The sequence below is a fragment of the Lupinus angustifolius genome, chromosome LG10, assembly GCF_001865875.1.
Source record: "Lupinus angustifolius cultivar Tanjil chromosome LG10, LupAngTanjil_v1.0, whole genome shotgun sequence".
NCBI lineage: Eukaryota > Viridiplantae > Streptophyta > Magnoliopsida > Fabales > Fabaceae > Lupinus > Lupinus angustifolius.
The window spans coordinates 13679296-13704536 of record NC_032018.1 but is presented as its reverse complement, the minus strand read 5'-3'; the positions used below and the strand labels follow the sequence as shown (position 1 = coordinate 13704536).

The 25241-nt window shown below is 34.8% G+C and overlaps 2 protein-coding genes across 3 annotated transcripts in view; one reads left to right on the top strand and one right to left on the bottom strand.

Annotated features, from left to right (window-relative positions):
• The window catches only part of LOC109358462 (myosin-15-like), a 28503-nt gene extending 11814 nt beyond the window's left edge, over positions 1-16689 (top strand). For both annotated transcript variants that reach the window (XM_019602694.1, XM_019602695.1), the window contains 21 exons: positions 1789-1849; positions 1963-2140; positions 2530-2735; positions 3128-3247; positions 3338-3436; positions 4229-4450; positions 5962-6101; positions 6295-6406; positions 6598-6645; positions 6761-6850; positions 11274-11444; positions 11573-11725; positions 11907-12083; positions 13273-13410; positions 14188-14258; positions 14381-14480; positions 14558-14614; positions 14711-14767; positions 15321-15401; positions 15478-15560; positions 16111-16689. In XM_019602694.1, coding sequence (XP_019458239.1) covers positions 1789-1849; positions 1963-2140; positions 2530-2735; positions 3128-3247; positions 3338-3436; positions 4229-4450; positions 5962-6101; positions 6295-6406; positions 6598-6645; positions 6761-6850; positions 11274-11444; positions 11573-11725; positions 11907-12083; positions 13273-13410; positions 14188-14258; positions 14381-14480; positions 14558-14614; positions 14711-14767; positions 15321-15401; positions 15478-15560; positions 16111-16234 — 2488 coding nt within the window. In that variant the 3' untranslated portion in view covers positions 16235-16689. The remainder of the gene's footprint in view (positions 1-1788; positions 1850-1962; positions 2141-2529; positions 2736-3127; positions 3248-3337; positions 3437-4228; positions 4451-5961; positions 6102-6294; positions 6407-6597; positions 6646-6760; positions 6851-11273; positions 11445-11572; positions 11726-11906; positions 12084-13272; positions 13411-14187; positions 14259-14380; positions 14481-14557; positions 14615-14710; positions 14768-15320; positions 15402-15477; positions 15561-16110) is intronic.
• On the bottom strand, positions 17675-19688 carry LOC109357638. The gene is made up of 2 exons (XM_019601614.1): positions 19263-19688; positions 17675-18468 (listed from the first exon to the last, which is right to left on the bottom strand). Exons 1-2 carry the CDS (start codon positions 19505-19507, stop codon positions 17955-17957), a joined length of 759 nt encoding a protein of 252 aa, XP_019457159.1. The 5' UTR covers positions 19508-19688; the 3' UTR covers positions 17675-17954.

The following is a 25241-nucleotide window of genomic DNA, read 5'->3' as shown; positions in this document are numbered from 1 at the left end:
ACCTTTTGTATAATTTCCAACAAGGAATGTAATTCATACAATTTTACCTCGGCCCGAAGCTCTTCTTTCAATCCGTTCAGAAAAATGCCTCTTGCAAACTCTTGATCAATGGTTCTCAAAGCGCCAACATACTTCTCAAACTCCTCTACAAATCTTCCACGGAGCCGGTTTGCTTGAGTGCCAGTAATTGCTCAAACGGATTCTGAATCATAGATGGCTGGAATCTTCGGACCATTGCAATTTTGAAACTTTCCCAACTCGGCCTAGGGTTACACTTTTCCCACTAATAGTACCAACTCAAAGCCTTCCCTTCAAGTGCCATAACCGTGGCTTGCATTTTCTCCCCTTCCGAAAGCTCCTTCAATTGGAAATACCTTTCCAATCGATGAGTCCAACCAAACGCATCGTCGTCGAAGAAGATTGGAATTGTCAATTTTTTCCACTTTTCCCGCTGAAATTGGTTATCATCTCCTCAAAACTCATCTCCACCATGAACACCTCCTCCGCGTCGGAATTCATCGCCACAAAATTCCTCTCCTCCACGGTTCGTTCTGCTGCCGTAAGCTGCACTACCGGCGTCGTCGCCGTGAGCAGTGTCATCGACGACACGACAATGCTCCAGCTTCACCATTATCTCGACCATTTGCTCTTCGTGTCTCTTGACCACAGCTTCCGCAAATTCCATCCTCATTCGCATCTCTTCGCGTTCTTGTTCCCACTCTTCTCTGGATCGTGGCATGCTTTGCGTCTTCATGAATTAACGGCGAAATTGCAGCGGTTGTTCAGGGCACCAGAATCATGCTCTGATACCAGTGATAACATTAGTAAAAGAATGCACAAAAAAATGAGAAGGAACCGTACAAAATCAATGCAAGAATTGGAGAAGAATACAATGATGGACCCTAATTGATTCTCTGAATCAATTCCACGTTACAAGGTTGATTTCCTGAATCAATTCCCTTTCTACACAATACTTCAAAACTAACTACAATAACCCCCTAGCTCCTATTTATAACCTACGGTTTCCCCTACCCACGACAGTTACCAAAACTGCTCCAGGGGTTTATTCTCAAGCTGCCACGTGGACTACTGGCTGCCACGTGGCCTCCTCTGATACACCCTTGTGATGGGTGGTCTCTCCGGCATCCTATCAATTGAAGGCAGGGTATTGGGCAATCATGAGAGGAATAATGTGGGAATAATAAAAGGGGAGAGCTGGAACATGAAGCGGGCATCTGAAAATTTGTTTGAAGTAGGCCGAGGCCTTGGCCTTGGGAGGATGGTTCATAAGCTCTCGTGTTAATTTTTTTTCTTTCTGTATTACAATGGGTTGGGTCTCTAGTTTTATGCATAATTTTCTGTTTTATTGATTGTTTTTTTCCAGCTTTGGGGTTAACCTAGGAACTTCTTCTGTTGTAAGGAGCCCAGCTCCAATTTTGCGGTGGAATATGATCTAGTACCTTTCTGTTTCTATCAAATATAATTTAACCTAACAATTCATTCCTGTTATAAAACATTTTCATGATAAATGAAACTCTGTTGGTGGTCACAGTTAGCTGAACGAAAAGAGAAAGAAAAAGCTAGTGGGTTGTACATCTGCTACCTATTTCGACATTATTATTTATCATCATTCAGCATTGGAAAAGTCATTTGTGCATTATCTTATAGACATCATTATTTTTTGTTGTATATTATTTATTTTAAATGAATACTTGTGTAACATTACGAGTTCTTATTTAATCAAAAAGTGCTGGGTTCTTACTACTCATCGATTTATTTATTTAATAGTTATGATGATAAAGTTGCAACTGAGAAAATTTTGCGAATGCTCAAGCTTGAGAATTTTCAGGTATGTTTCTTAGCAACTGTGCATGCAGTGTTTGTTCATAAGCAAGATTCGGATATAAAAGCATACATGTCTTTATAATGGTTGTATTTCTGGGTTTGCCTTTTCTTACTCAGTTGGGTAGGACCAAAGTATTTCTCAGGGCTGGTCAAATTGGCATTTTAGACTCCAAGCGTGCTGAAGTTTTGGACAATGCTGCGAAGTGTATTCAGCGCCGGCTGAGGACATTTGTTGCACACAAGCATTTCATCTCAGTTAGAGCAGCAGCAGTTTCTCTCCAGGCGTGCTGTAGGGGTAGTTTTCTTCCCCTTTTTCTTCTGTCACATATGAACTGCTCTTGGAGAAATAGTTTGATATACTATCACTTTAGTAAAATGTTGAACTCTCACATATAACTCAAAGATACAAACTGGTGGAACATAGTTCAGAATTTAGCTTCAATTAATATAGGATTGGGTTAAGCTGAACTGTCTAGTTTCCATAATGATAAGAGTAGATTCATGCCAATCCTTAACTTTATTCTTGCTAACTCTTGATGGATTTGTGCTTCATTGGTTGGCTACCTGTTTAGAACCTAGTTAACTCATTCAAACTTGTATTCTAAGCTCATTGTATATAGGGATCACCAGCTGACAGCTCTATAATTACATTATCATGGTCCTCATCAATTTTTGTAATTGTAGGGTGCATTGCCCAAAATATGTATGCTGCTATACGGGAGAAAGCAGCGGTTATCTCCATTCAGAAATATATTCGTATGTGGCTAATGAGTCAGGCTTACCTGAAATTATATTCTTCTGCTATTATTATACAATCCCATGTCCGTGGTTTCGCGACTCGCCAAAGAATATTGCATGGAAGAGAGCATAAAGCTGCTACATTTATTCAGGTAATTTTACCAAGTGATGGGTTTTATCCGCACCTGGACTTTTAAAATGTCAAAACCACATATCCTTTGTCTTCACCATTTTTATAAAGTTGATTTTATTCTATATTTGCCATCCTAATTATTAAATAATATTTATTGTGCCAAAAATTCCGAATCCTTTTGCATATGTACATAATGTTGATTGATTGTATTAAACAACATAGTAGTCTTATCTGATTTTAAAGTTTCATCTCTTCTAGACTTGTTTATAAGGCATGGAACAATGCATTATTTGCTTTTGTTTCATTTGTTGCTGCATTTGCCTTTGATTGCTTGCGTTTCGATTCTAGTTACTTGTGCAAGATGGAATCTGTTATATTATTTTATTAGTCATATGTAACATTATATTATAGGCCTGTTGGAGGATGTCCAAGGTTAGGTCAGCCTTCAAGCAACATCAAGCTTCAATTTTGGCAGTACAATGCCTTTGGCGGTGTAGGCAAGCAAGAAAAGAGCTTCGTAGACTTAAACAAGTAAGGTTTTTTCCTTTAGAGGAGGGGGAGGATCCAATATAGCAAAATTTGTTCTTACTGTCTTAACTTTTATTTATTTACCTTTATCAGGAGGCTAATGAATCTGGTGCTCTCCGTCTTGCCAAGAGTAAACTTGAGAAGCAATTGGAAGAGCTCACCTGGCGTTTGCATCTTGAAAAGAAAATAAGGGTATTGCTTCCTGGAAAATTGATGTTATGGATATGTGTATACTGGTGTATTTGAATCCTTGTATATGGAATCATTCTTTGTGCATCAAATGTGTTTTGATACATAACCTTTTGTTTCTGCTTCACTTATTATCTTATAGACTTATCTCCTGCCGTGCTGATAGTTTATTTATTTATTTTTATTTTGGAACTCATGATTTAAATAACTGGTGATTTGAGGTTTTTCTAATATATAAAACCATATTACCTTCACCTAACAACCTAAGCTTTTGGTAGAGATGGTTAATGACATGATAAATGCCTCTATGACTAAAGTGGTTTAGAGTACTATCCTTGTTGCTTCTCTTCCTACTAATTAATGTTCACTTTCTGCACAAGGTAAGGTGGTCTGGTGCATTGTTCATGCTTCAAGCCCAAAGAGATTTTGCATGAACGGGTGTGTTAGTTATATAAAACCATTCATATGCCTTCACCTAACGGCTTAAAACTTTTGAGAGAGATTCATGAGAAGTTATTTTTTGTAACAAATCCTTCTGTTTCATATACGAACAATTACAATGTTTTTTAGTTACTTACTGTTGGTTTCATTTTCCAAGTTATTCATTACCTAATTAATTTGCTCTGAAATTCGAACCGTAAGTCCGATCTGTCCATTTTAATATCTGGGTGGAAGCCTTTTTAACACATTATGACCATGATTTTATTAAAGAAAAGAGTGTGTATTTGTTTTATTTTTATAAATGCTGGTGAGATTTATAGCACATTCTATCATGTACTCTTCATTTTTATACAGGTTTCTAATGAAGAGGCTAAGCAAGCAGAGATTTCTAGACTTCAAAAGGTGATAGAAGCTTTGAATCTGGAATTAGATGTGGCTAAATTGGCAACAATCAATGAGTGCAACAAGAATGAAGTTCTACAGAACCAATTGAAATTATCAGTGAAGGAAAAACCCACTTTAGAAAGAGAGCTATTTGCAATGGAGGAAGTTCGAAAGGAAAATGCTTTGCTAAAGGTACTTCATTAATGTTTAGTGATTCTGTTTCATTGTGATGACTGATAAATTTCAGTTATTTGACTACAGTCACTTGGCTGGATTTTAGATATTGCCATTGTGTTATAGAGTATAGAGTCGAGATTGAATTACTGTACAAGCAATTTCAAATTTATGTTTATGGTTTTATCCATCTAATTTTTTATGATTCATTTAGTCAGGTTATAATTCACAGACCATTAACATGGTTGGTTATGAGATATAGGATAGATCAATGAAGCTTGTAACATACTGCTAGGAGTAAGGTTCATACTAAGTTGTGGATAACATTATTGATGGAGCCTATTGGAATGCTGGATTTAAATGTCTATAAGAACAATGAAACTCATAAGACAGCTTGCTAGATATCTTGGTATTTTCAAGATTCAAGAAAATGGTAGAACATTGGATGTGGATGGATTACAGGCATACAGGGTGCAAATGTTTGGGTTTTTCTTGTTGGATTGAGAAAAGGTGGCATGAGACAGGCTTGTTGATTTGAAACCTTCCACTTCATTTTTAAGGATGTTGTATCGCTTTGGATAAGATTATTAGGATTCCTTGACTATTACGTATTTTATTCAAATATTAGGAGAATGTTAGTAGCATAGTACTCGCTCGGTGCTATTAATCTTTTTTAAGCATAGTGACCTTTCGATGGTTTAGGAGGTATCTACTTTCTTTTACTTAATCCTTTACATGCTTTTTTAGCCATTCCTGTTTTTCCCCTCTTCCCCTATTATCATTTTCCTTTTATTTTTCTTGTGATTGGCTAGTTGTATTGATTTGTAGGTAAGGATAATCAAATTATGGCCTTTTGGTTTGAAGTGGGGGAGAAAGATGGGGTTACCGGGAGAGGAATTGCTATTGATGGTGGAATTGACAACATTTTTTTAAGGGGGATTATGTGACAGATGGAGTAAAATTTGCGACTTTAGACAAAAAGGATATATTAGAGAGCAGGTAGGAGTAGCTCCTATTGTATAAAAGATGGTAGAGACTGGTAGAAGTAGATCAAATGAAAGTTAGTCTAATTTATAGAGGCAGAAGGAGGTGAAGAAAAAGCATAGGTGAACTGATTTGGAATGACTTGGAGATAACTACTTTGTCAATACATTATTTATGATAGAGTATTATGACATTGATTGATCTATGTAGCTGACCCCACCTAGTGAGAATAAGGTTTGGTTGATGCATAGACAAATACGTAATACAATGCAGGTTTTATCACGAACTAGTGAATTTATACCTTGGGAAACAGATTGCTTAGGACACCGCATGGAAACCATCAGCTGTTGTTATAAGTGATTAGAGAATATATAAACTGTTCTACTCCAAGAGCATATTTTGATGTGTTTTGAAACTGGTCCATATAGAATATGGAGAAAGTGAATGTATGGAGAAGTGTCATCTTTCACTATGTTATTTCCTGTTTGCTTTTTTCTCTTCTGAATATAGTTTCTTTGTACTCCTTCCTTGTCTTCCTTTTGTAGGGTTCTTTGGATGCCTTTGAAAAGAAGCATGCAGCTTTGGAGCTTGAGCTTATGAATGCTCAGAAAAGCTGCAATGAGACCGTTGAAAAATTAAGGGAGTTTGAGCAGAAGTGTTCTCAACTTGAGCGAAATGTGAAAAGGTGCCTTTTCTTTTCCTACTGTTCTCTCCTCCTTCCAATTGATTTAGTTACTCAATGACGTTACATGTATTCCTCTTACTATGCTGTTTCTTATTCGTACTCTGTTATAAAATTTGGTGACTTGTTTGGTGCTTTACATAAAAAGGCTAATGTTTTTTGTTTTTGGAATTTCTCTTTTTTCGTTGGGTTGTAGCCTTGAGGAAAAGGTGTTGAGTTTAGAGGATGAAAATCATGTGCTTCGTCAGAAAGCCATTAGTGCTCCTCCTAAGAGCATTCGTCCAGGTCTTGCTAAGTCATTTTCAGAAGTAAGCTCGCATTTCATATATACATTCACAAGAATATATGTTTATACATACTCTGGTATGCTTTGCTCATTTAGTAATTCAAATATTCCCAGTTATAAGACAGAAAACATCTTTAATAGCTATGTCTTGGATGCGTTGAGAATTGTGTTATAGTGACATTGTTTGTTAACTCACTTTCCTTTGTACAACAGAAACACTCAAGTTCAATAGCCTCTCGCACTGAGCGAAAACCCCTATTTGTAAGCTATATAGTACATTGTTGTCTTCCTATATGGAAAATTATTGTATTTAACAATTTTTGTTATCTTTACTTTTTGTGCTTTGACATTTTTTTTGTGCTCTGACTTTATGCAGGAGTCTCCTACACCTACAAAACATATTACCCCTTTTGCACTAGCCATGTCAGACTCTCATCGATCTAGGTTAACCACAGAGAGGAACCAGGTCGATCTCTTGTTTCATTTCTATCTTAAATCCTATATAACTACAACTCTTGTTTTGGCATGGCACATTGCCATGTTCAGATGGCTGTTATTTATTAGGATAACAAAAATCTTCTTTTATTTAGTCATCAACTTTTTCTACAGCTAGATATTTGTGTTTCTATAGGTTTTGAATGGGTAATGTGAAGGAAATAAATAGCAAGGGAAAGTATCATCATGATCAAAGAATAGGAAGTCTAAGACTCTAAGCAACACATTTAACAATACTATGCTCGAGAGGGTAAGCTTGGCGCAACGATACGGTTGTTGCTTAGTGACCATGAGGTCATGAGTTCAAATCCTGGAAATAGCCTCGTTGCTTGAGTGGTAACCTGCATACAACTATCCTCCTTGGACCCGACTAAGTGAGAGCCTTGTGCGCTAGACTGCCTTTTTTCATGCTCAATGTGAGTCACTGTTTATTGACGTAGCATAAACCCTTTGGTTTTATATGTGTTGGGCCTACTTTGCTGTTCCAGCTGTGCTGATCCACAACACTGTAATAGTGAGAAAACATTAAGAGTGGTGAGAGAATGTTGCTGATGCTGTGCAAAAATAATTCTACTCTATGAGGGAAAGGGGAGGGAAAAAGTATTCTAGACTTAGAAATTTTAGAGGTAAGGTAAGGCAGTTTCCAATTGCAGCCAGTAGTGAAACAATTTGAAATCAGAACTTAGGATTTCATGTGTGGTTGTGATTGTTAGGGAGGAAGTCCAACATTGTCTGCCTCATTCTCCTAGACATGGTTTAATACTTGTTGGACTAATCCTCCCATTGTCAATTGGATTTTGGGATGGAACTTAACATGGTATCAGAGTCAGAGCCCAACTTCTCTCCGGTTTTCGTAGGCTAAAAAATGTCCTTTAGTCATGGGTCAAAGGTATCCATTCGCCTGGTCCGGCAGACTTCTATGAAGAAAACGTGTTGGGAAGTAAGTTTCACACAACCTGCCATCCTTTTAACAAAGTAATCTGATAGCAAGGCTGGACCAATAAATGTTGAATAGGACTTAGAGAAGGAAAATAAAAAAAAGAGAATGACACCTAAGAATAAAAAATATTGACATGAGAATGTGTGAGACTAATACTATAACATAATGATCCTACTGTACTGCTAATTAGGTCATGTACTAGTAGTATTACTAGTATAAGCCCCCAACTGCACAACTAATTATTAAGGTTCTATCTCAAAACCAATTGGCAATGAGAGGAGTAGTCCAACAGGTACTTGAATCATTCCCGAGACAATGAGATAGGCAATGTGAGACTTATTTTCCAATATGTCCCCTCCATATAAACCTGTCGGACTAGGCGAAGGCTTAGCTTTGACCCATAACTAAAGGGCATCTTTTGGCCCATGAAACTGGAAAGAAGTTGGGTTCTGGCTCTAATACCATGTTAAGGTTCCATCTCAAAACCAATTGGCAATAAGAGGAGTATCTCAACAGGTATTTAGATCATTCCCGAGACAATGAGATAGGCAATGTGAGACTTACTTTCCAACACTAATAACCTCAATAAAAACGTAGGAAACCAATACTCCTCTTGAATAATAAAATATTGGCGATGTCCTTGGCAGATAGCTCATTTCTTCATCTTAACATGTACCAATCAAAGGAGACTGTTTCTAGTGTTCGCAACCTTTCTCCTCAGTGAAACTCGATAAGCGAAGAGGAAATCAACATATCAAAGAGAAGAAACACCAAACCACCATGTTAGAGTTGTATAGTAGCTTGGAACTAGATGTAGTAGGCGTGTATGCTTAGTTACGGTGTGGAACAATTAAGTGATTTTTTTAAAAAGAAACTAATTGAATGATCTAAGGGAGGTGGAACTGGTGGGTTGCATATGTTGGCCATGGCCATTACCCATACAAATCTGCCCTCAGGCTGAAGTTAGCAGGATCTTCAGTGAGATGATGATGTGTGGGTTGCATGATTGAGGGTTTGCAGTGTCCTCAACAGAGGAGGCAATCATGGCTAGAGGTCCATTGGGGTTAGGTCATGCATTGGGAGATGGTGGATGTTATTGCTTGGATTAGTGAGGTGGGTGCCACGATTGTAGTGTGGATTGTGAGTTGATCGGGGCTGAAGGTTGAAACTAGGTGGATGAGAGGAGGCCGTCAGGGATTATACTGGGAGGGGTAGGGGGACCCTAGGGTAAGGTTTTATGGATCCATGTTGAGGATACGGGCCACCATAAGCTCATATCGGCACCCAAACAGCAGCTGGGAGGTCCACCATAGCTACTGTATGCTATCAATGAACAAAATTGTGGGTCTGACCTCTAGTAACAGCTGAGTCTATCATGGCCAGGGTGAGTGCAGATGTGGCAGTAGTGCCCATTGCTCTAAGAGCCAAACCAGCCTCCTCTTCCGTGGCATAGAAGAGGAGAAATGTAGAATGGGTATCCAGTAAGACGAACTGGATTCGTAGGAATGACCACCAACCAAAACAAAATTTACTAATAGATTAAGAGAGTTTGCAGAACATGAGCCTTCAACATAGGTCCACACCAATCAACCAAACTACAAGCAGATCATGGACATACAACCACAAGGAATGAAGAAAAACCAAAATATGAATCTCCCTCCTATGGCATACAAGGTTTCTGTCATTCTTATCCCTCCAATGGCAGAAGTTTCATACTGATAAAATAGGACAAAGAAAAACCAAGATTCAGGAATGATATAGGAGAGTATACAAATGGAAACATAAATATGTCAGTGTATGGTACCTCTTTAATCACATGATGTCTTACAATAGAAAACTGATTTTTTTATATGAGAATGTGTTAGACTAGGTGTATTCAACGCAGCCAGGAGTGTTGCTATTGTGTTGAGTTACGCCATGCGAAGCAGTAGTGTTGCATTTTCTCATAACGGCTATTGTGGGCACTTTCATAGCTTGAATCAAGGCACATAGTGGCTGCAACATCAAAGAGATTTAGAGTGTGTTTGGCAAGACCGGCAAACACCTTACAATCTAGTCAACTAGCTTATTTGACCAAAATAAGCTACCTAATGGTGTTTGGTAAAGGAACTTATATCAATATGCTTCTAGCATATAAGCTCGTATTTGATACGATAGATGAAGTAACTTATAGCTTATAATCTAGGTGATGCATGATTCCCCCCTACTCGTCATTTTTTAGAAAAAGAAACCTTTGATCTCTATACCTTGTTTTCATGTTTTTTCAATATTTAAACTACATGAATATAGTTGTGTGAAAAAAACTAAATGGATTTCACTTGACGTATTTCATTAATATAAAACATGAATAAATAGAAAAATGTGATTCATATATATAATATATTATTATTTTATGATGTCCCTCTTCCAGTCCCTTAAGTTATTTTTAGGTTAGTATCTGGTCTATAGTTGTTTTTTGGTGTCATATAAGTCCCTTAAGTTTTTAACATCCAACAAATTAATATTTTCCATCAATGGCGTTAGAAAACATAGTTCATCGTTTTCTTCCTTGGCATCCGCCTCCTTTTACTCTTCTTCTCCGGCGGTGATAAACACAACAGTGGCATATGAAGCATTGAAATGGCAAATGAAACTCTCCACTCTGTTTCTAGTCAAAACCCATCGTGGACCGCCTCCATTTTCTAGGCTTTTACCATGTCCAGCGAGAAACAAAGCAAAATAAGCAGAAGTGTGTTTCATGTGAAGGAATGACAACCACGGTGGAGGTTTTTGTTTAAAACGATGGCCATGGTGGAGGCCACAGGCTTGGACGATGATAGTCATGGTGAAGGCGGTGGGGAAGGTAACCGAGGAACAAGATGGACATCATAATCATTTAATTGAATCATCATAATCATTTAATTGTTTGACGTCCATAACTTAAGGGACTTATCCGAAATTCCGAATCAAAAATAACTTAGCGGGCCTGATACTAACCTAAAAATAACTTACGGGACCAACGAGGGGTTTTGGCTTACCATATATTTTAAATTATTATTTCAAATATATACACACCAAGCGTGCACACACACACCAAGCGTGCACACACACACATACAGAGAGTGAGTCATGTCCACACCTGTGAGCTAGCATATATGTTAATCTTACAAAAAAGATCCAAATCAGTCAGCTAGCTAATCAATTTCAGAATTCAGCTCTTAACTTATAAGCTTTCAACTAGCTTAGGGTTTTTCTTTCCCAGTGGGTGCTGTTTTCTTTCTTAATGGGATTAAGGTTTTAATTTTCAAATTTATGATTCCTTACTTTTGCAATTTTACCCTCACTTTGAAGGATGAAAAGTCTTTATTAACTTCAGATTGTAATTAAGTAAATTTATTAATCAGGATTGGGTGAATCTTTTAATTTTGACTCATAATTGGGCACTGTGGACTAATAGATCCCATATATTTTGCAGGATAACTATGAATTCCTCGCTAGGTGTATCAAAGAAAACTTGGGATTTAAAAATGGCAAACCTCTTGCAGCTCGTATCATATACAAAAGTCTTCTTCAATGGCATGCTTTTGAATTTGAGCGCACAACCATTTTTGATTACATAATTGAAGGCATAAATGAGGCTCTAAAGGTAAATGATATGCTATGATTTTTTTAAATTCCTTTTTATTCTTGTTGCTTGCTTGTCTTGTATTTAGATTTGAGTTGACAACTTTGGATTTGAATTTTAATATTTCGTCGGAGTGTGATCTGCTTCAGGTTAGAGATGATGGCTTTGTCTTGCCATATTGGCTGTCCAATACCTCTGCACTTCTATGCCTTTTACAGAGGAACATACGTTCAAATGGCTTTTTGACTACTGCTACTCAACGTCATGCTGGATCTCCTGGCTTGACCATCTGGACAGGGCATGTAAGTTATCAAGTTCAACACTGAAACTATAGCTTTTTACTTATTTATGCTATGGTTGTTTTTACTTTTTATTTTAAAATAATTTTCATCTCACGCTCTGATTGTTATAGAGTCATAGGTTCCTTTGCCTCATGTGTTGTGTCTTCCTCCTTCTTGATTGAACTTTTGATGGTATTTCCAGGGACTAAAATCCCCACTGAAGTCTCATGGATATGATGATGGTATGTCACATGTGGAGGCAAGATACCCAGCTATACTTTTTAAGCAACAACTAACTGCTTGTGTAGAGAAAATTTTTGGCCTTATACGTGACAATTTGAAAAAGGAACTTTCTCCACTTCTGGGATTATGTATTCAGGTAACATTTCTTTCTCTTGGCTGATATTTTGCAGATGTTATTTGTGACTAAGATAACATATCAGTTTCTAATCATTGTGCCTCTGTTCTTGATTCCAGTATAATCTTGGGATTATATTTAATGCTTAGGGAAGATCTTTCCTTAAATGAATCAGTGTGTTAAATGATGTTTGTAAACACTTTTCTTTGTTGGTGCTAGGGAGGGGGTTAATGAAACAGAGCAAGTATATTGTATCCTGAATCAGTTTTCATCACTGTATTTTTTGCTTCATGTATTTTAGTAGGACCAGTGAAGGTCCCACTTTCTTTCAATCAATTTAGTCCATTTAACACCATTGTATTTGGTTGTTCAACTTGATTTTGTTACATGATCTTAGCTCTATTTCATCATGAGGTGTCTGCTAAGGATTAGAGTTTGTTAAGAAATTGAAAGAAACAGTTATGTCCATGGTTGAAAAGTTCTTTTAGTTGTCTGTACACTATAATGCACGGATATACCAGTGTTGTTTGTTGGACACCAGCATTTGTACCCACACAACAGGTGTGCAATTTAAAAATGACTTTTCAGCTCTAATAGGGCTACAATATTATCTGTAATGAATATTGTTTTCTTAAATTTTAAATTTTATATACATATATTTGTTGTGTTTGTGTTTTACAGTTTTTAGAATTTAAGGGGTCCATTTTCCCTGTCCGTGTTGTGTTATGTGTCCATGTTTGTCTATGCTTTGTAGTTTGTACTACGAACCTAGAAGCCTGATTTTGATGGTTTTTGTGTGTGTGTGATGGTGGGAACTGGGAAAGGTCAGAAAAGTGATAGAGATAGTTTCTATAGGATAAAAAACCAGGGGATGTTGTGAGGGAAGGGAGAAGGCCTGTATGGATACTGGAGTTGAGATTTTCCTCTCTCCATTTTGGAACCCAGTTCACTTATTTCTTTAGTGACAATAGTAATAGAGACATTCAGTTGCTCCTGCTCTTGAGATTCTGTTCTCTCTTGGCTGCCATGTGTTTTCCACTACAATTTAAGAACTCATGCTCTTCTGTTACTTATATAATATTAAATATCTTGCACCTGTAGATAACTTATTTGTTTACATTTGACTAGTGAAAAATTATGTTTGAAGGTCTGTATTATTAGTCATTATTATTTTAATTTACATTTTACTCTTGTATGGGACACTGGACAGGCACCCAAAACAGGAAGAGTGCATGGTGGAAAATCGTCTAGATCTCCTGGTGGGCTTCCTCAACAATCACCTGGTGGCCAGTGGGACAACATTGTCAACTTTTTGGATTCACTCATGAAGCAACTACGTGAAAATCATGTATGTTCTTTTTTTTCTCAATACTTTCTTTGTTATTGAGTTTGGTCTGTTCATCATATGTTTAGGTCCCTTTTCATTGTAATTTTATGTTCTACATCCATACACATGGTGTTTTTTCACTTATATTTGTTGTCTTGAAACATTGCTTTCCACTTTTTCTTTGTTCTGTTATGTAACACCATAAATTGTAGTATAATAAAACCCAATCTATATCGATATTTACTTTTGTACCGGATATATTTTATGATGTTCTTTGGACTGGTAAAACTTGTGTGCCATCACTCTCCTTGTGCGATATTTACATGCATATATTGAATGCTTTCTCCGTTCTCCTTGGAATATGAACAACTGGAATCAATCAGTTGTAATACGGAAGCATAATTGCAGATATATAAATTTTCAGCCATATTTGTAATTTATTTTCTCCGTTCTCCTTGTATTGTTACAGATATGTACTTTTTCTACTGCTTATCCGTACTTTTATTTTTCCTTATGTTGCTTTCTGGATTTTCTTGCCCAATTCCACATTTGACTGCCCATTTTCCACCCTATGCACTTAAAGTAGTCACTCGTCATTTTCACACATCTGTTTACTGAGAAGTTTTTAAGAGACAAAACTGTGCTCAAAGTCAATGACTTCCACCAGAGAAGAAGAATGAAAAGTACATTTCTTTGGAGAGCAAATAAATGATGTTAATTATGTGTTAGCTGCTTGTGTTAACAACTTTTGACCATTCACTGTGATATTTTGTTTTTTCCCATCTTACCTATTTTCAGGTGCCATCATTCTTCATCCGTAAGCTAGTTACGCAAGTTTTTTCATTCATCAATATTACACTCTTTAACAGGTAAAAACTAATAACTACACGAAATGGTTGTGCAACCTCAAATCACTTCTTGCTTTGTTAGTTTATTTTTTAGTTTAGTTTCTATTGTTATTTTATTTTGATCTTTCCACATTTTTTTGTAGTCTTCTCCTGCGGCGTGAATGTTGCACATTTTCGAATGGTGAATATGTAAAGTCTGGTCTTGCAGAACTTGAGAAATGGATAGTCAATGCTAAGGAGGAGGTAGATTGAGCTCGACAGCTTGCTAATATAACTGAGACATTCATTTTATGTTATGACTAAGTGCTTGTGAAATGTAGTATGCAGGAACATCCTGGCACGAGCTGAATTATATCAGACAAGCTGTTGGGTTCTTGGTATAAAGCATTTCCTTATTTTAGTTGTACTGCTATTGTTGTTAAATGGAACTGCTATCTCGTATTTATTCTCTTTCTCTTGTTTGAATCATACAGGTAATACATCAGAAGAGGAGGAAATCGTTGAAAGAGATTCGACAGGATCTTTGTCCGGTATGATTACCATATTAACGGGTTGCAATCCTGCATGTCATTTCTATCACATATTGAACAGATTATCTTTCTTGGCATGAACCAACTCACCTAACAGCTTAAGTTGTTAGGTGAAGGCACATGAAATTGTTTTATACATCTATTACGCCTCCTTTTGCCCAGAGTATAAATTACTCATATTTTTAGTATTTTAGTGTATTTGTGTAGCTCTACTTTGTTCTTTTCTATCTATCCTACTTTTGACCCTTACATCTATAACAAAATCTATGTTAGGTCGCCAAGCTCTCTTCAAGTATGACTTTGCTGACTTTATATCTGATTTCCTTATAAGAAAGAAATCAATTTGAGAACATGCCACCTCACTCTTATATGTGATGTGATGTTTCTCACACTTCTTAAAATATGTGTTGGCTATTGTAAAATTAAAACATGAGGAGACATCTAGAATAGTCTTACCCTTCTGTATTTGTAGGCATGGCATTATATGTGCAATATTATTTTGATTTTGCAAGTCATGTGAATTGGGTAGAAGGCTAAGTACACTTTTTGACAGGCATTAACAGTGAGACAAATCTATCGTATCAGTACCATGTACTGGGATGACAAGTACGGAACCCAGAGTGTGTCCAATGAGGCAAGTTGTGCTTTTATCTGAAAATAATTTAATTACGGTAGTTTCTTTAGAGTTCTGAACTATATGTGGTGAGCAGGTAGTTAGTGAAATGAGGGAACTTGTCAGCAAGGACAATCAAAATCTGGCCTCAAATTCTTTCTTGTTGGATGATGATCTGAGGTATACTGCTTTTTCCTAACCAAATTGTTTTTTACTTCCTTGGAGTTTTAACATATGATTTCACCCCTTCAAGAACAAAAAAAATATCCCTGGATGAATTAATATTAATGGTTATCCTTGCTTGCTTATGGCAATTACTGGTCTTTTCTGGCTAGCTTTTACTTTATATTAGAGTTCTGATTCTGTTCCTAATTCTTAGAATTCTAATTATCATACCTAAAAGCAAGGTGGATATAAGTTTGCTTTCCCCCTACTTTTAATTGTGTATTTCATCTTATTTAATTATGAAATGAAGTTAAAACAAATGACATAAATCAAATTGACGAAGGGTGAGATTTGGGAGGAGGCTACCCCTTCAAGAGCTAGTGTATTCGCTTTATTTTCTTAGTAACTGTAGTTTTTGTTTCTGTAATTATTGATTTCGGTCCTATTTGTTCCTAGTTTTTGTATTACTGTCATAAAATGCTGACTTGTAATTTTATCTTTTTGAAGCATTATGCAGAGTGTGCTATTTGTTAGATTTTGTCTTAACCTTCAATTCTCAATGCAGCATTCCTTTCTCTGCTGAAGACATAGATATAGCACTTCCTGCCATAGATCCTGATGATGTTGATCTTCCAGAATTTTTATCTGAATATCCTTGTGCCCAGTTTCTCATATCAAATCAAAAGTGATTGATCTGCAATCTCATGATCGTTGGATATATGCCCAGCATTCTCTAAATTTTGCTTCAAATTTTCATCCCTGGATTTAGTTGGCAATGACTTTGGAAACACAAGTTTCTGTTCAGTTGGACAGAAAATCTTGGTTCTCATCAGATTTATTGGTACAATCACTTGGTGCACGGTTTATATGTCAATCAAATTGGAAGATTGATTTTTCATTGGTTGATTTGTAATTCCGCCTATTATTACGTTGTGCAGCCTTCAACTTGTAACTATACTAGGGTAGATGACAGTGTAAACTTGGTATGCTGCTTCTATTTTTATGCAGCCCATCCTCTTAGCCTTAGGTATATTAATTAATCAGTGGTCTTTAGCGATTTATTTTGTGTAGGTATGAAATTGTAACCAAACCTTGGCTTTGACTTCATTCATTAATGTATATACCAGTATTGTTGAAATTTTACTATTTCGAGTTCCAAATCATTAGTTTAAGCAATGTGTTGGTGACCGTGTTTAAAAAGTTCATGAGATGACAATCCATGATATAAATGTGATAGTAAAAGTATTTTCTTTCCTTTAGTTGCTCATGGAATTTCTAATTGGATGTGGTGATTGAGCTTAGTTTTTTACGGTTCTAAATTCAACGTGACCGTTAACGTTGTAACTTCAATGCGAGTACTAATCTTCTAGAATTCAGTTGTAGATAAAGTTTATATGAAATTAAAATTTACTTTTATAGGGACTAAAAGCAAAGTTTCCTGATTATAGAGCTAAAAGCAAACTTTTTTTGTAGTACTATATTATGAAGAATGTAAAGAAAAAACCCATCCCTGTGGTGGCGTATCTTGATTCTGGTTAGAATTTGCAGCAGGTGCAACTAAACTTCTGGCAATTGACTGAGTGCCTGATAGCTGCAGAAATGATGAAGGGTAAAGGAACTTATGGTTCGAGGCTAAGTTTGTCATTAGCAAAATTGAGGTTCGTGGAAGTGGAGACTCAAAATTGGAGGCAAAGTTGGTGTTGGTAATAGCAAAGGTCCTTACTAGTCGATGCCCATTTATAAAGAGTGATCTATTCATAGAAACATTTGTCTATTAAGTGGGTTCCTCTGCCAATGCATGTGATCTCTGAGGGTCTTATATATGTTGAATGTTTTTCCCAACTATAGTTGGAGACCAAGTCTAGTCTCTTTCAAAGTTAAAAAAACACTAAAGATTCATTTGTGAGTTAAGTTTTGGAGAGAAAAGTAAGACTTCAGGTTACAAGTATATTTGATAACTCTCAAAGGAAGACTTCAAGTCACAACAAGTATATTTCATGACTCTCAAATGAAGACTTTAGAGTCACAACAAATATATTTCATGGCTCTCAAGTATTTTCCTTCACCTTCCAAAAACATGCAATAATGGGTTGAACGTGTTATCACATTGCTAAGCAAATTTCAGATGATGACCAACAATTTAACATTAACTATATATGGAACTTGATTTACACTTATAAATTATAATGTCTAAATGTGACAATGGAAACTGAAAAGAGAGGAGAGTCCTCCAAAAGCTGGGCATAACATATTCTTCTGCTATAGTTAAATCTGATTAGATCAGATGCAAGGAGAGTCTATATTTTCTTATGCAACCTCTTGCCTGCTAAACCAAATAGCACCAGAGCGAGATATTAGTTTAATTGAGTTATTAGTTTAAAACCAGTTTCCAATCATCAAGTTTGTTTACTATGAAGAACGAGCAGTTTCATTTCCAAGGGAAGAGTTTGGTATCTTTATTGTTGCAGCAGCAATGGCACAATGCTGCTGCAGATCTGCCACGGAGAACGATCGCCAAGCGGAGAAATTCTGCTGCAGAGGAGAGGATGGACTTGTAACAAAAGATAACACTTTATTTCGCGGATGAAGTGGTGGAAGAAGGGGTGACAATGAATTCAGACTGGAAGTTGAATCCTCACTTGTGAAACTACTGCTGCTATCAGAGTTGTTCATTGCAAGTGCAAGAGCCAGAGAGCTTCTACTTGTGCTTACTGTTCTTTTAGTAATGCCACCATTACTGCTTCTAAACGGGAAAGAATTTCTGTTCTTATCCCAACCATGATTGAAAGCCATCAAGTTCCTACGCCTCCGGGTATAAGCGTTCTCCGGTTTTGCAATGTCTCTGACCTGTGTAGATAATGCAGCATCAGCTAGGCTTGTGAAGGACTTGGATTTGCCATTGTAGAAGTTTGAGATGCTTCTCCTGCATAATCATATCATATGACAAAAAACCATCACATAAACCATAAATGGAAAAAGTAGAAAGTATACATTTCACTCATAAATTAAAACAAAATGAAAAAATGTTGCTACTAACTTTAGCAAATTCATGAGATTTCTATCATGCATAATCATATCATTGCTAAAACCATCACAAAAAATATACATAGAAGTTATACACACATAAAATATGTCATTCTATTTTTGGCAAAATCTTATATGATCATTATATAACTGAAATTCTCAAACACAAGGAGACAATCAAGGATAAGAATATATTGTCCTAAAGTATGTCCTGAACCAATGAAAACATGTTATATTAATTAAAAAAATTAAATATTCATTATTTTTTATGTTTTTCCTTCATTGTAATTGGTTTGGGATATACTTTGGGACGGCAGATCCTGGTCGACAATCAACAGGCAATATATCACATCAAATAAGATGGTTATGGCTTATGGGTAGCCTGTGATCAATGGCAAAATTGTATTATTTAAAGAAGAAGAAAAAAATCATGTATTCATTCAACAGTTGACACCCAAGTTCGATAACCAGTTAATCATATAATAACAAACAAAAATTACATAAACAATCAAAATAGAAGCAATAATACTAGTCATGAATCTAATTTAAACCAAGGACAAAAGTAAGAATAATAATATCGAAGTCCTATAAGTGAAAGATCTAATCTCATAAAAATATAAAATGATCTTGATCTAAAACACGTTACATAGATAAAGTTGAAAATGCAAAACAAAACACATAAATAATGAGTACCTAATAGGAAGAACCTCTTCCAAGGTTTCCATTGCATTCAAGGATCCATTGTATTTGTAACAACTTTCAACCTCGTTTTCTTCACTATCTTCTCCCATTGATACTTCCTCACTATTCTTCCCAATAGATGAAAACGACGACGTACTACACTGCTCCTCTTCCTCCAACACCTTCTTCACCACAACATCATCATCTTTTTCACGCGATGAAACTGCGCGCGTGAACCCCGCCATTTCCAGCATCATATTCAATTAACAAAACGTAACACAAAACACAACACTGAAAGAAAAACAGATATAAAGAAAGGGATAAAAAGCGTTTTTAGAAGGAGATAGAGATTTGGATGAACAATAAACAAAAGTGACAATGTGGTAATGGGATAGACACAAACACAACACATAAAATACAACTATTTCTTTCCATTTTTTCATTATATTTGTTGTCATAAAATAAATTTTTTAGTGCCCGAGAAAATATGTATGCACTGATAGTATAATTATTTATACAGTCATTTTATCATTCATCATTTATTTTCCATCATCATAAATGTCATAAATGAATGATATATAATGTATTGAATGTGTATAAATTTGTACACTATTAGTACATATATATTATATTGATATTATTATATCTAAAAAGTTATGTTAGACTTGATTATTTTAAGCTGAGTTAGGTGATTTGTCTATTTTTTGCTATTTATAAAATGCAAGCTTGAGATTAGGTTTATGGAACCAAATTTGTTCACTATTATTGCAAGAAAAACAATTAGGTATGAAAATAAATGTGTGTTTTTTATAGATAATTGTTTTGTGTAATGGATAAAGTATCTAAGAACATGATAATGTATCTTTTTGTTCTATTTTTTTAATATGGAAAGTAATGGGTGGAACTAGGTATAGGTGGCTGGTCTTATCCTCATCCATATATAATACTTTTAGTTTCTGTTATTAAAAATGAGCTGTAATCTAGTGCTGCATTGCAACGACCAACGACTAGGTAAAAAAATTCTTAATCTGCCTCTACAACCTAAACTCCATTTTTGAATTAGTGATTAGATCTGAACTATTAGATTTATATAAAATAAATGATTAAGATATGTAGTAATTTTTTAATTTACTCTTGAAGTAAGTAGATATCTTCCTTATATATAATATATTTATTTTGTTTTCAATAAATATTGCGTGGGAGTCTTTGGAACATACAAAAAGTTTATTACTATAAAGTTCATAGTTTTTATTACTTTCAATTTTAATTTAGAAATATTGTCACTTGTTAGGAAACTTATAAGGGGATTGAGTTTTCATTGACTTGGTATTGGAAACTTATATACTCTCTAATCTTGGAAAAACAAATACATTAAAAAAATATGAAAAAAATAGAAATGTGTGATATTTTCTTCCCTTATATAATGATATAACAATTTTATCCTTTAATGCATGTGTAAAATTAACAACTTCACCTGGAGATAGTTTTTTCCCTATATATTTCTGTACGCCTAAGAGGGCATTTTGCACTAGATATGGAGATTATGAATATTTGGTGATGTTTGTTAGCTTATCCAATGCACTAACAACTACTACAAATATAATAAATAGTACTTAAAAGTTTAAAGTTATGCATGAGCAACATTTATGGGTGGTAGTAGTACTTAAAAGTTAAGCCTTAAGTTGTACGTGAAGTTCTTTCAAGTGTGAGCTTCAACTTTTCTTCGGCACGTGGAATAAAAGGGGATATATGTGGATCCTAAGAAGGTGGAAACAGAAGCAATGCAAAACTGACTAATACCTACAAATGTTTCTAAGAAATGTAGCTTCTCGGATTTATTCACGTACTATACAAATATTCATAGAGTATCTAATCAACCTAGTGATATTTTGTCAAATACTTAAATGTGTTAGTATGATAATTAATAAGAAATTAAATAAGTTGTGTTATTTATTACTAGGCAAAAGCCCATTGAGTTGGTACTTGTGTATAGAGACATATAAAACTTTTTTTAGTACTATTAAGTCTAGTCTTTCACTTTTTTAGATAAAGAACTAATCACTTTCAGGGTTTGTGACTGTTTCTCCCAACAAATGACACTCCCAAAAATCCACCTTTTGACAATAAGATCCAATAGGATCTTACACCAATAAACTAACGTATAGTTGATAAGTATAAAAAACTTTTGGTATAGAAGATTTGGGTTCTACATATACAACCTCTAGTGATAGGTTGTAATTCTCTTCTTTCATACATTTCTATTGAAAAGGGTATTAGTCAGAGATACACCAATTTTACAAGAATTCATCACCTCAATGCAAACATCATGTTACATAAACACAAACTACCTAGATTGACACAATATCCAAACATGTGTAAATGGCCGCTACATATATAGTTACGCATTAATTTCAACGTTACATATTCATGTGCGAATAAAAAGCACCTCCATATATGCTACAACAATTCACAAAACAATTTCTGCAATGAAGTAAACAAAACCATAAAACTTATAAGAAATGGTAGAAGCATATTTTTACATGTTTGAACACGTATATTCACATTTCACATTATGGAGCTTAACCAATTCAATTAAGTATAGATAACACTTTATTTTAAATAAGTTACAAAAAAAATTAATACGTAAACTGTCATTATATCTTATCAATAAATAATTAACAATCCACAAATGTATTCTCGTAGTGGTAGAGACATACTACAATTCTAAAGAAGAACCACTATTCAATTTTTGGAGAAAAAACTAGTAGAGAGAGCAAGTTGCTAAACTCAGGGAACTAGTTTTGCCTTGACAATAAGATCGAGATATTGAAGAAACCATAAAATAAACTATTAATAAAAATTAAGGTAAAACTATTAACTCAAGATGAGCATAGGCCAGGAGGTGAGCATAGGTCGAATTGGGCCAGGTAAGGCTAATCCTTTACCTCGCCCTAAATGTTGGAATAATTATTTTTTGAACTCGTCTTTAGATCTGAAGCTAACTCGACCCCAAATGTCGACTAGGTTGGCCTTTGAACTCGAACCTGATTCTAGACCTGGTTAAATATAACATATTCATCTATTAGATAAAGTCTTCTCAATATTTTATTTTTTAATATGGATATCTAATTTCACATATGAAATGATATATATATATATATATATATATATATATATAATTGTTAATCATGTATAAATGGTGAAATAAAGAATATAATCAATGATACTTTTGACTAAAAAGATGTCATTAATCTATACATAATTGACTAGAGGCACATACAAACATGATGAATGAGTAACCATGAGACATGTCCGGACCGGGTTATGCTTGTCCCCTACCTGACCCTAAATATTGACCGATATATATATATATATATCTTATTAATTTATTTGATGAAAAATTAGAAAAAGGATAATACTTTGGACCAAAGAGATATCATTACTATTACGTGTACAATTGAATATAGAGACACATATAAACATGATGAGTGAGTGACCATGTGACGAGTTGGGTCGGGTTGTGATTGTCTCCTACATTACCATAAATATTGATTGTGTCTAATTTTTTAACTTGACTATGGTCCTAGACCGATGAGACCCCACCCAATTTGGATATGATCATGATCGGGCCAAATTGGATGAGCAGGTAGGATAGAGTCGGGTCTTGCTAAGCCTGCTATTAAAACATCTAAATATCTAATGTATTACCCTTTAACCAATCTTAATTTTCTAAATTACAAAAAAACATAAATTTGATTAGAAATGGCAGTGAGGTGGATTAGTATCAGGATTGTGTTTACTCAACCTCGAACCCAAAATCCAAAACCCAAACCTAAATCAAGCAGAGTTAAAAACAATGATACCATCTTGAACTCATCGGGTTTCTAGCAACCCGAACCCGATGTGAACCCACCTGAAACATGTATTAATATTTATATATATAGGTTCTATATATGTCAAATTTCTATCTATATATAGGTTTTATATATGTATTTATACATAATTTTATAATTTTACATATATTAATCGGGTTCGAAACGAGTTCGAGGCAGAGTATCAACTGTACTGAACTCGAACCCGAAAGTTAAATTCGAGTAAAACCTGAACTCAATCACATCAGGTTTTTCCCACTAAATTTAAGTTGGGTTCTATAACATTGTGTTTTTCCGAGCACATTTAATTAAGTAATTAGTTGTTAATGAATTAATTATAGAAATTAATCAGTAATGTTTTAGGCTAAACGTCAGTTGAGTTTTAGTCTTGCATTATAATATTCTTGCTTTCCCTATTTTTTCAAGATTTTTTGAGAATAAAAGTTTATGAGACGATTTCGGGTCGTTTTATCGAGTTTTCGCTCAGTTTTTGAGTTCCATAACTTCAAATCGAATTCTGATTTCTTCGTTGGCTTCGAAATATTATTTCTAGTCAAAATAGACACTAAGTTTGTCCGTATCTCATCTTTAGGTATTTTTCACCTTGAAGTTCAAGTTTCGGCATTTAAGGCAAAAAACCTAAATCGGTAGATCGTATATTTCCAGACGAAGTTACCCGCTAATACTTGGGCACGACTTCAATTGTGAAATCACGTCGCATCAATCAAGTTAGAGCATTAATCACATCATGGGTCAATAGCTTGTCAAACAAGCAAAGTCAAAGCTTCCATAAACTCCTAAATCACTCACCAAATCTCCTCACTCCACCACCATTAGACACATCACCTAAGCTAGCCTAAAGCTAGATTGTCTCTCATTTATTTTCAGATTTGAGAGGAGTGAGGCTCTCCTATAAATACCCCACCTCATCCTCTCATTTTTACACTAATCCTTTTTAAAAAGTTAAGATATTCTTTCTCTTTTTCTCTTCTCCATTTTTCTCCATATACACCATGAGAAAATCATGATCTCTTAGTATGTTATTCATGAAGTTGAGTTTAAGCTTTTTTTCCTTAAATATTTTGTAAGTCGTGACTAAAGGGGAGGATAAGGAAATCATATGAACCTTTGTGTAGTTTTTGACTTATGTAAAACTTAAAATTTCTTCCTTGTTCTTAGATGGAAAAACTATATCTTTGGACAAGGTTAGATGAGTTTATTTGCTTTAGAAATATTGAAATTTATTGTTAGTATTTGAATGTGTTTGAATGTGATGATTTGTACATTAAAGGAACATTTATTGTGTTTAAGAAAAGTTTATGTCTATTCTTGAAAGTTTAAAATGTTTATGAGTTTTTGTTATAAAAAAATCATTTTTAAAAGGTATTATGTGTAAAAGGTTGTTTAGCATATGTTATTCTTTGATTTCCAAGTTAAATTAATGATTTGGGATAAAAGATGATGTATTAAAGTCTTGACTTCATAAACTTAAAGTGTTATGAAGTTTTGGATAGTAAAGTAGTAAAAATCAACACCTATTAACCCTTGAGGTTATCCTAAAATTTGGAGGTCATGAGATGATCATGAAATTAGTTGCGTTTCCATTAGTAGCATACTTTAAATGAGGAGATTGACCTAAAAAGTCTTGACTTTATAAACCTTAAGTGTTATGTAGTCTTAGATAGAAGAATAATTTAAAAGTGTTGGTCTTGGTTAAGTTAGCTTACTTTAAAGTGGTAAGATTGACTTAAAAATTCTTGATTTAAAAGTATTGATTTTCTTTAAGTGAACTTACTTTAAAATGGTAAGTCTAGCTTAATAATCTTACTTAAAAAGGTTAATCTTAATAAAAATATTTTACTTTCAAAAAATAAGTTTTATGAATAATTATCATTACCGGAAAAATATGAAGTGGAAATACATGTCTAGAAAAGTTCTGTCTAAGCAAAAAGTCTTGTTATTTAAGTGTGTCTTTACGACTCACCTCTCTTTCCTGAGAACTAACCTGGTGTATATCCACAGATTATGACATAATTCTGTTATAATTGTTAAAACTTTACTTTAGAAAGTGTCGTTGTGTTGTAAGACTTTCAATGATAAATGATGATTCAAGAAATAC

What these genes read in the sequence shown, in the direction of transcription:
- LOC109357638 (XM_019601614.1), bottom strand. Translation starts at nt 19,507, where the DNA reads ATGATGCTGGAAATGGCGGGGTTCACGCGCGCAGTTTCATCGCGTGAA. An exon ending in GAAGAGGTTCTTCCTATTAG is followed by an intron (nt 18,469 to 19,262) that starts GTACTCATTATT and finishes ATGATTATGCAG; the next exon opens with GAGAAGCATCTCAAACTTCT.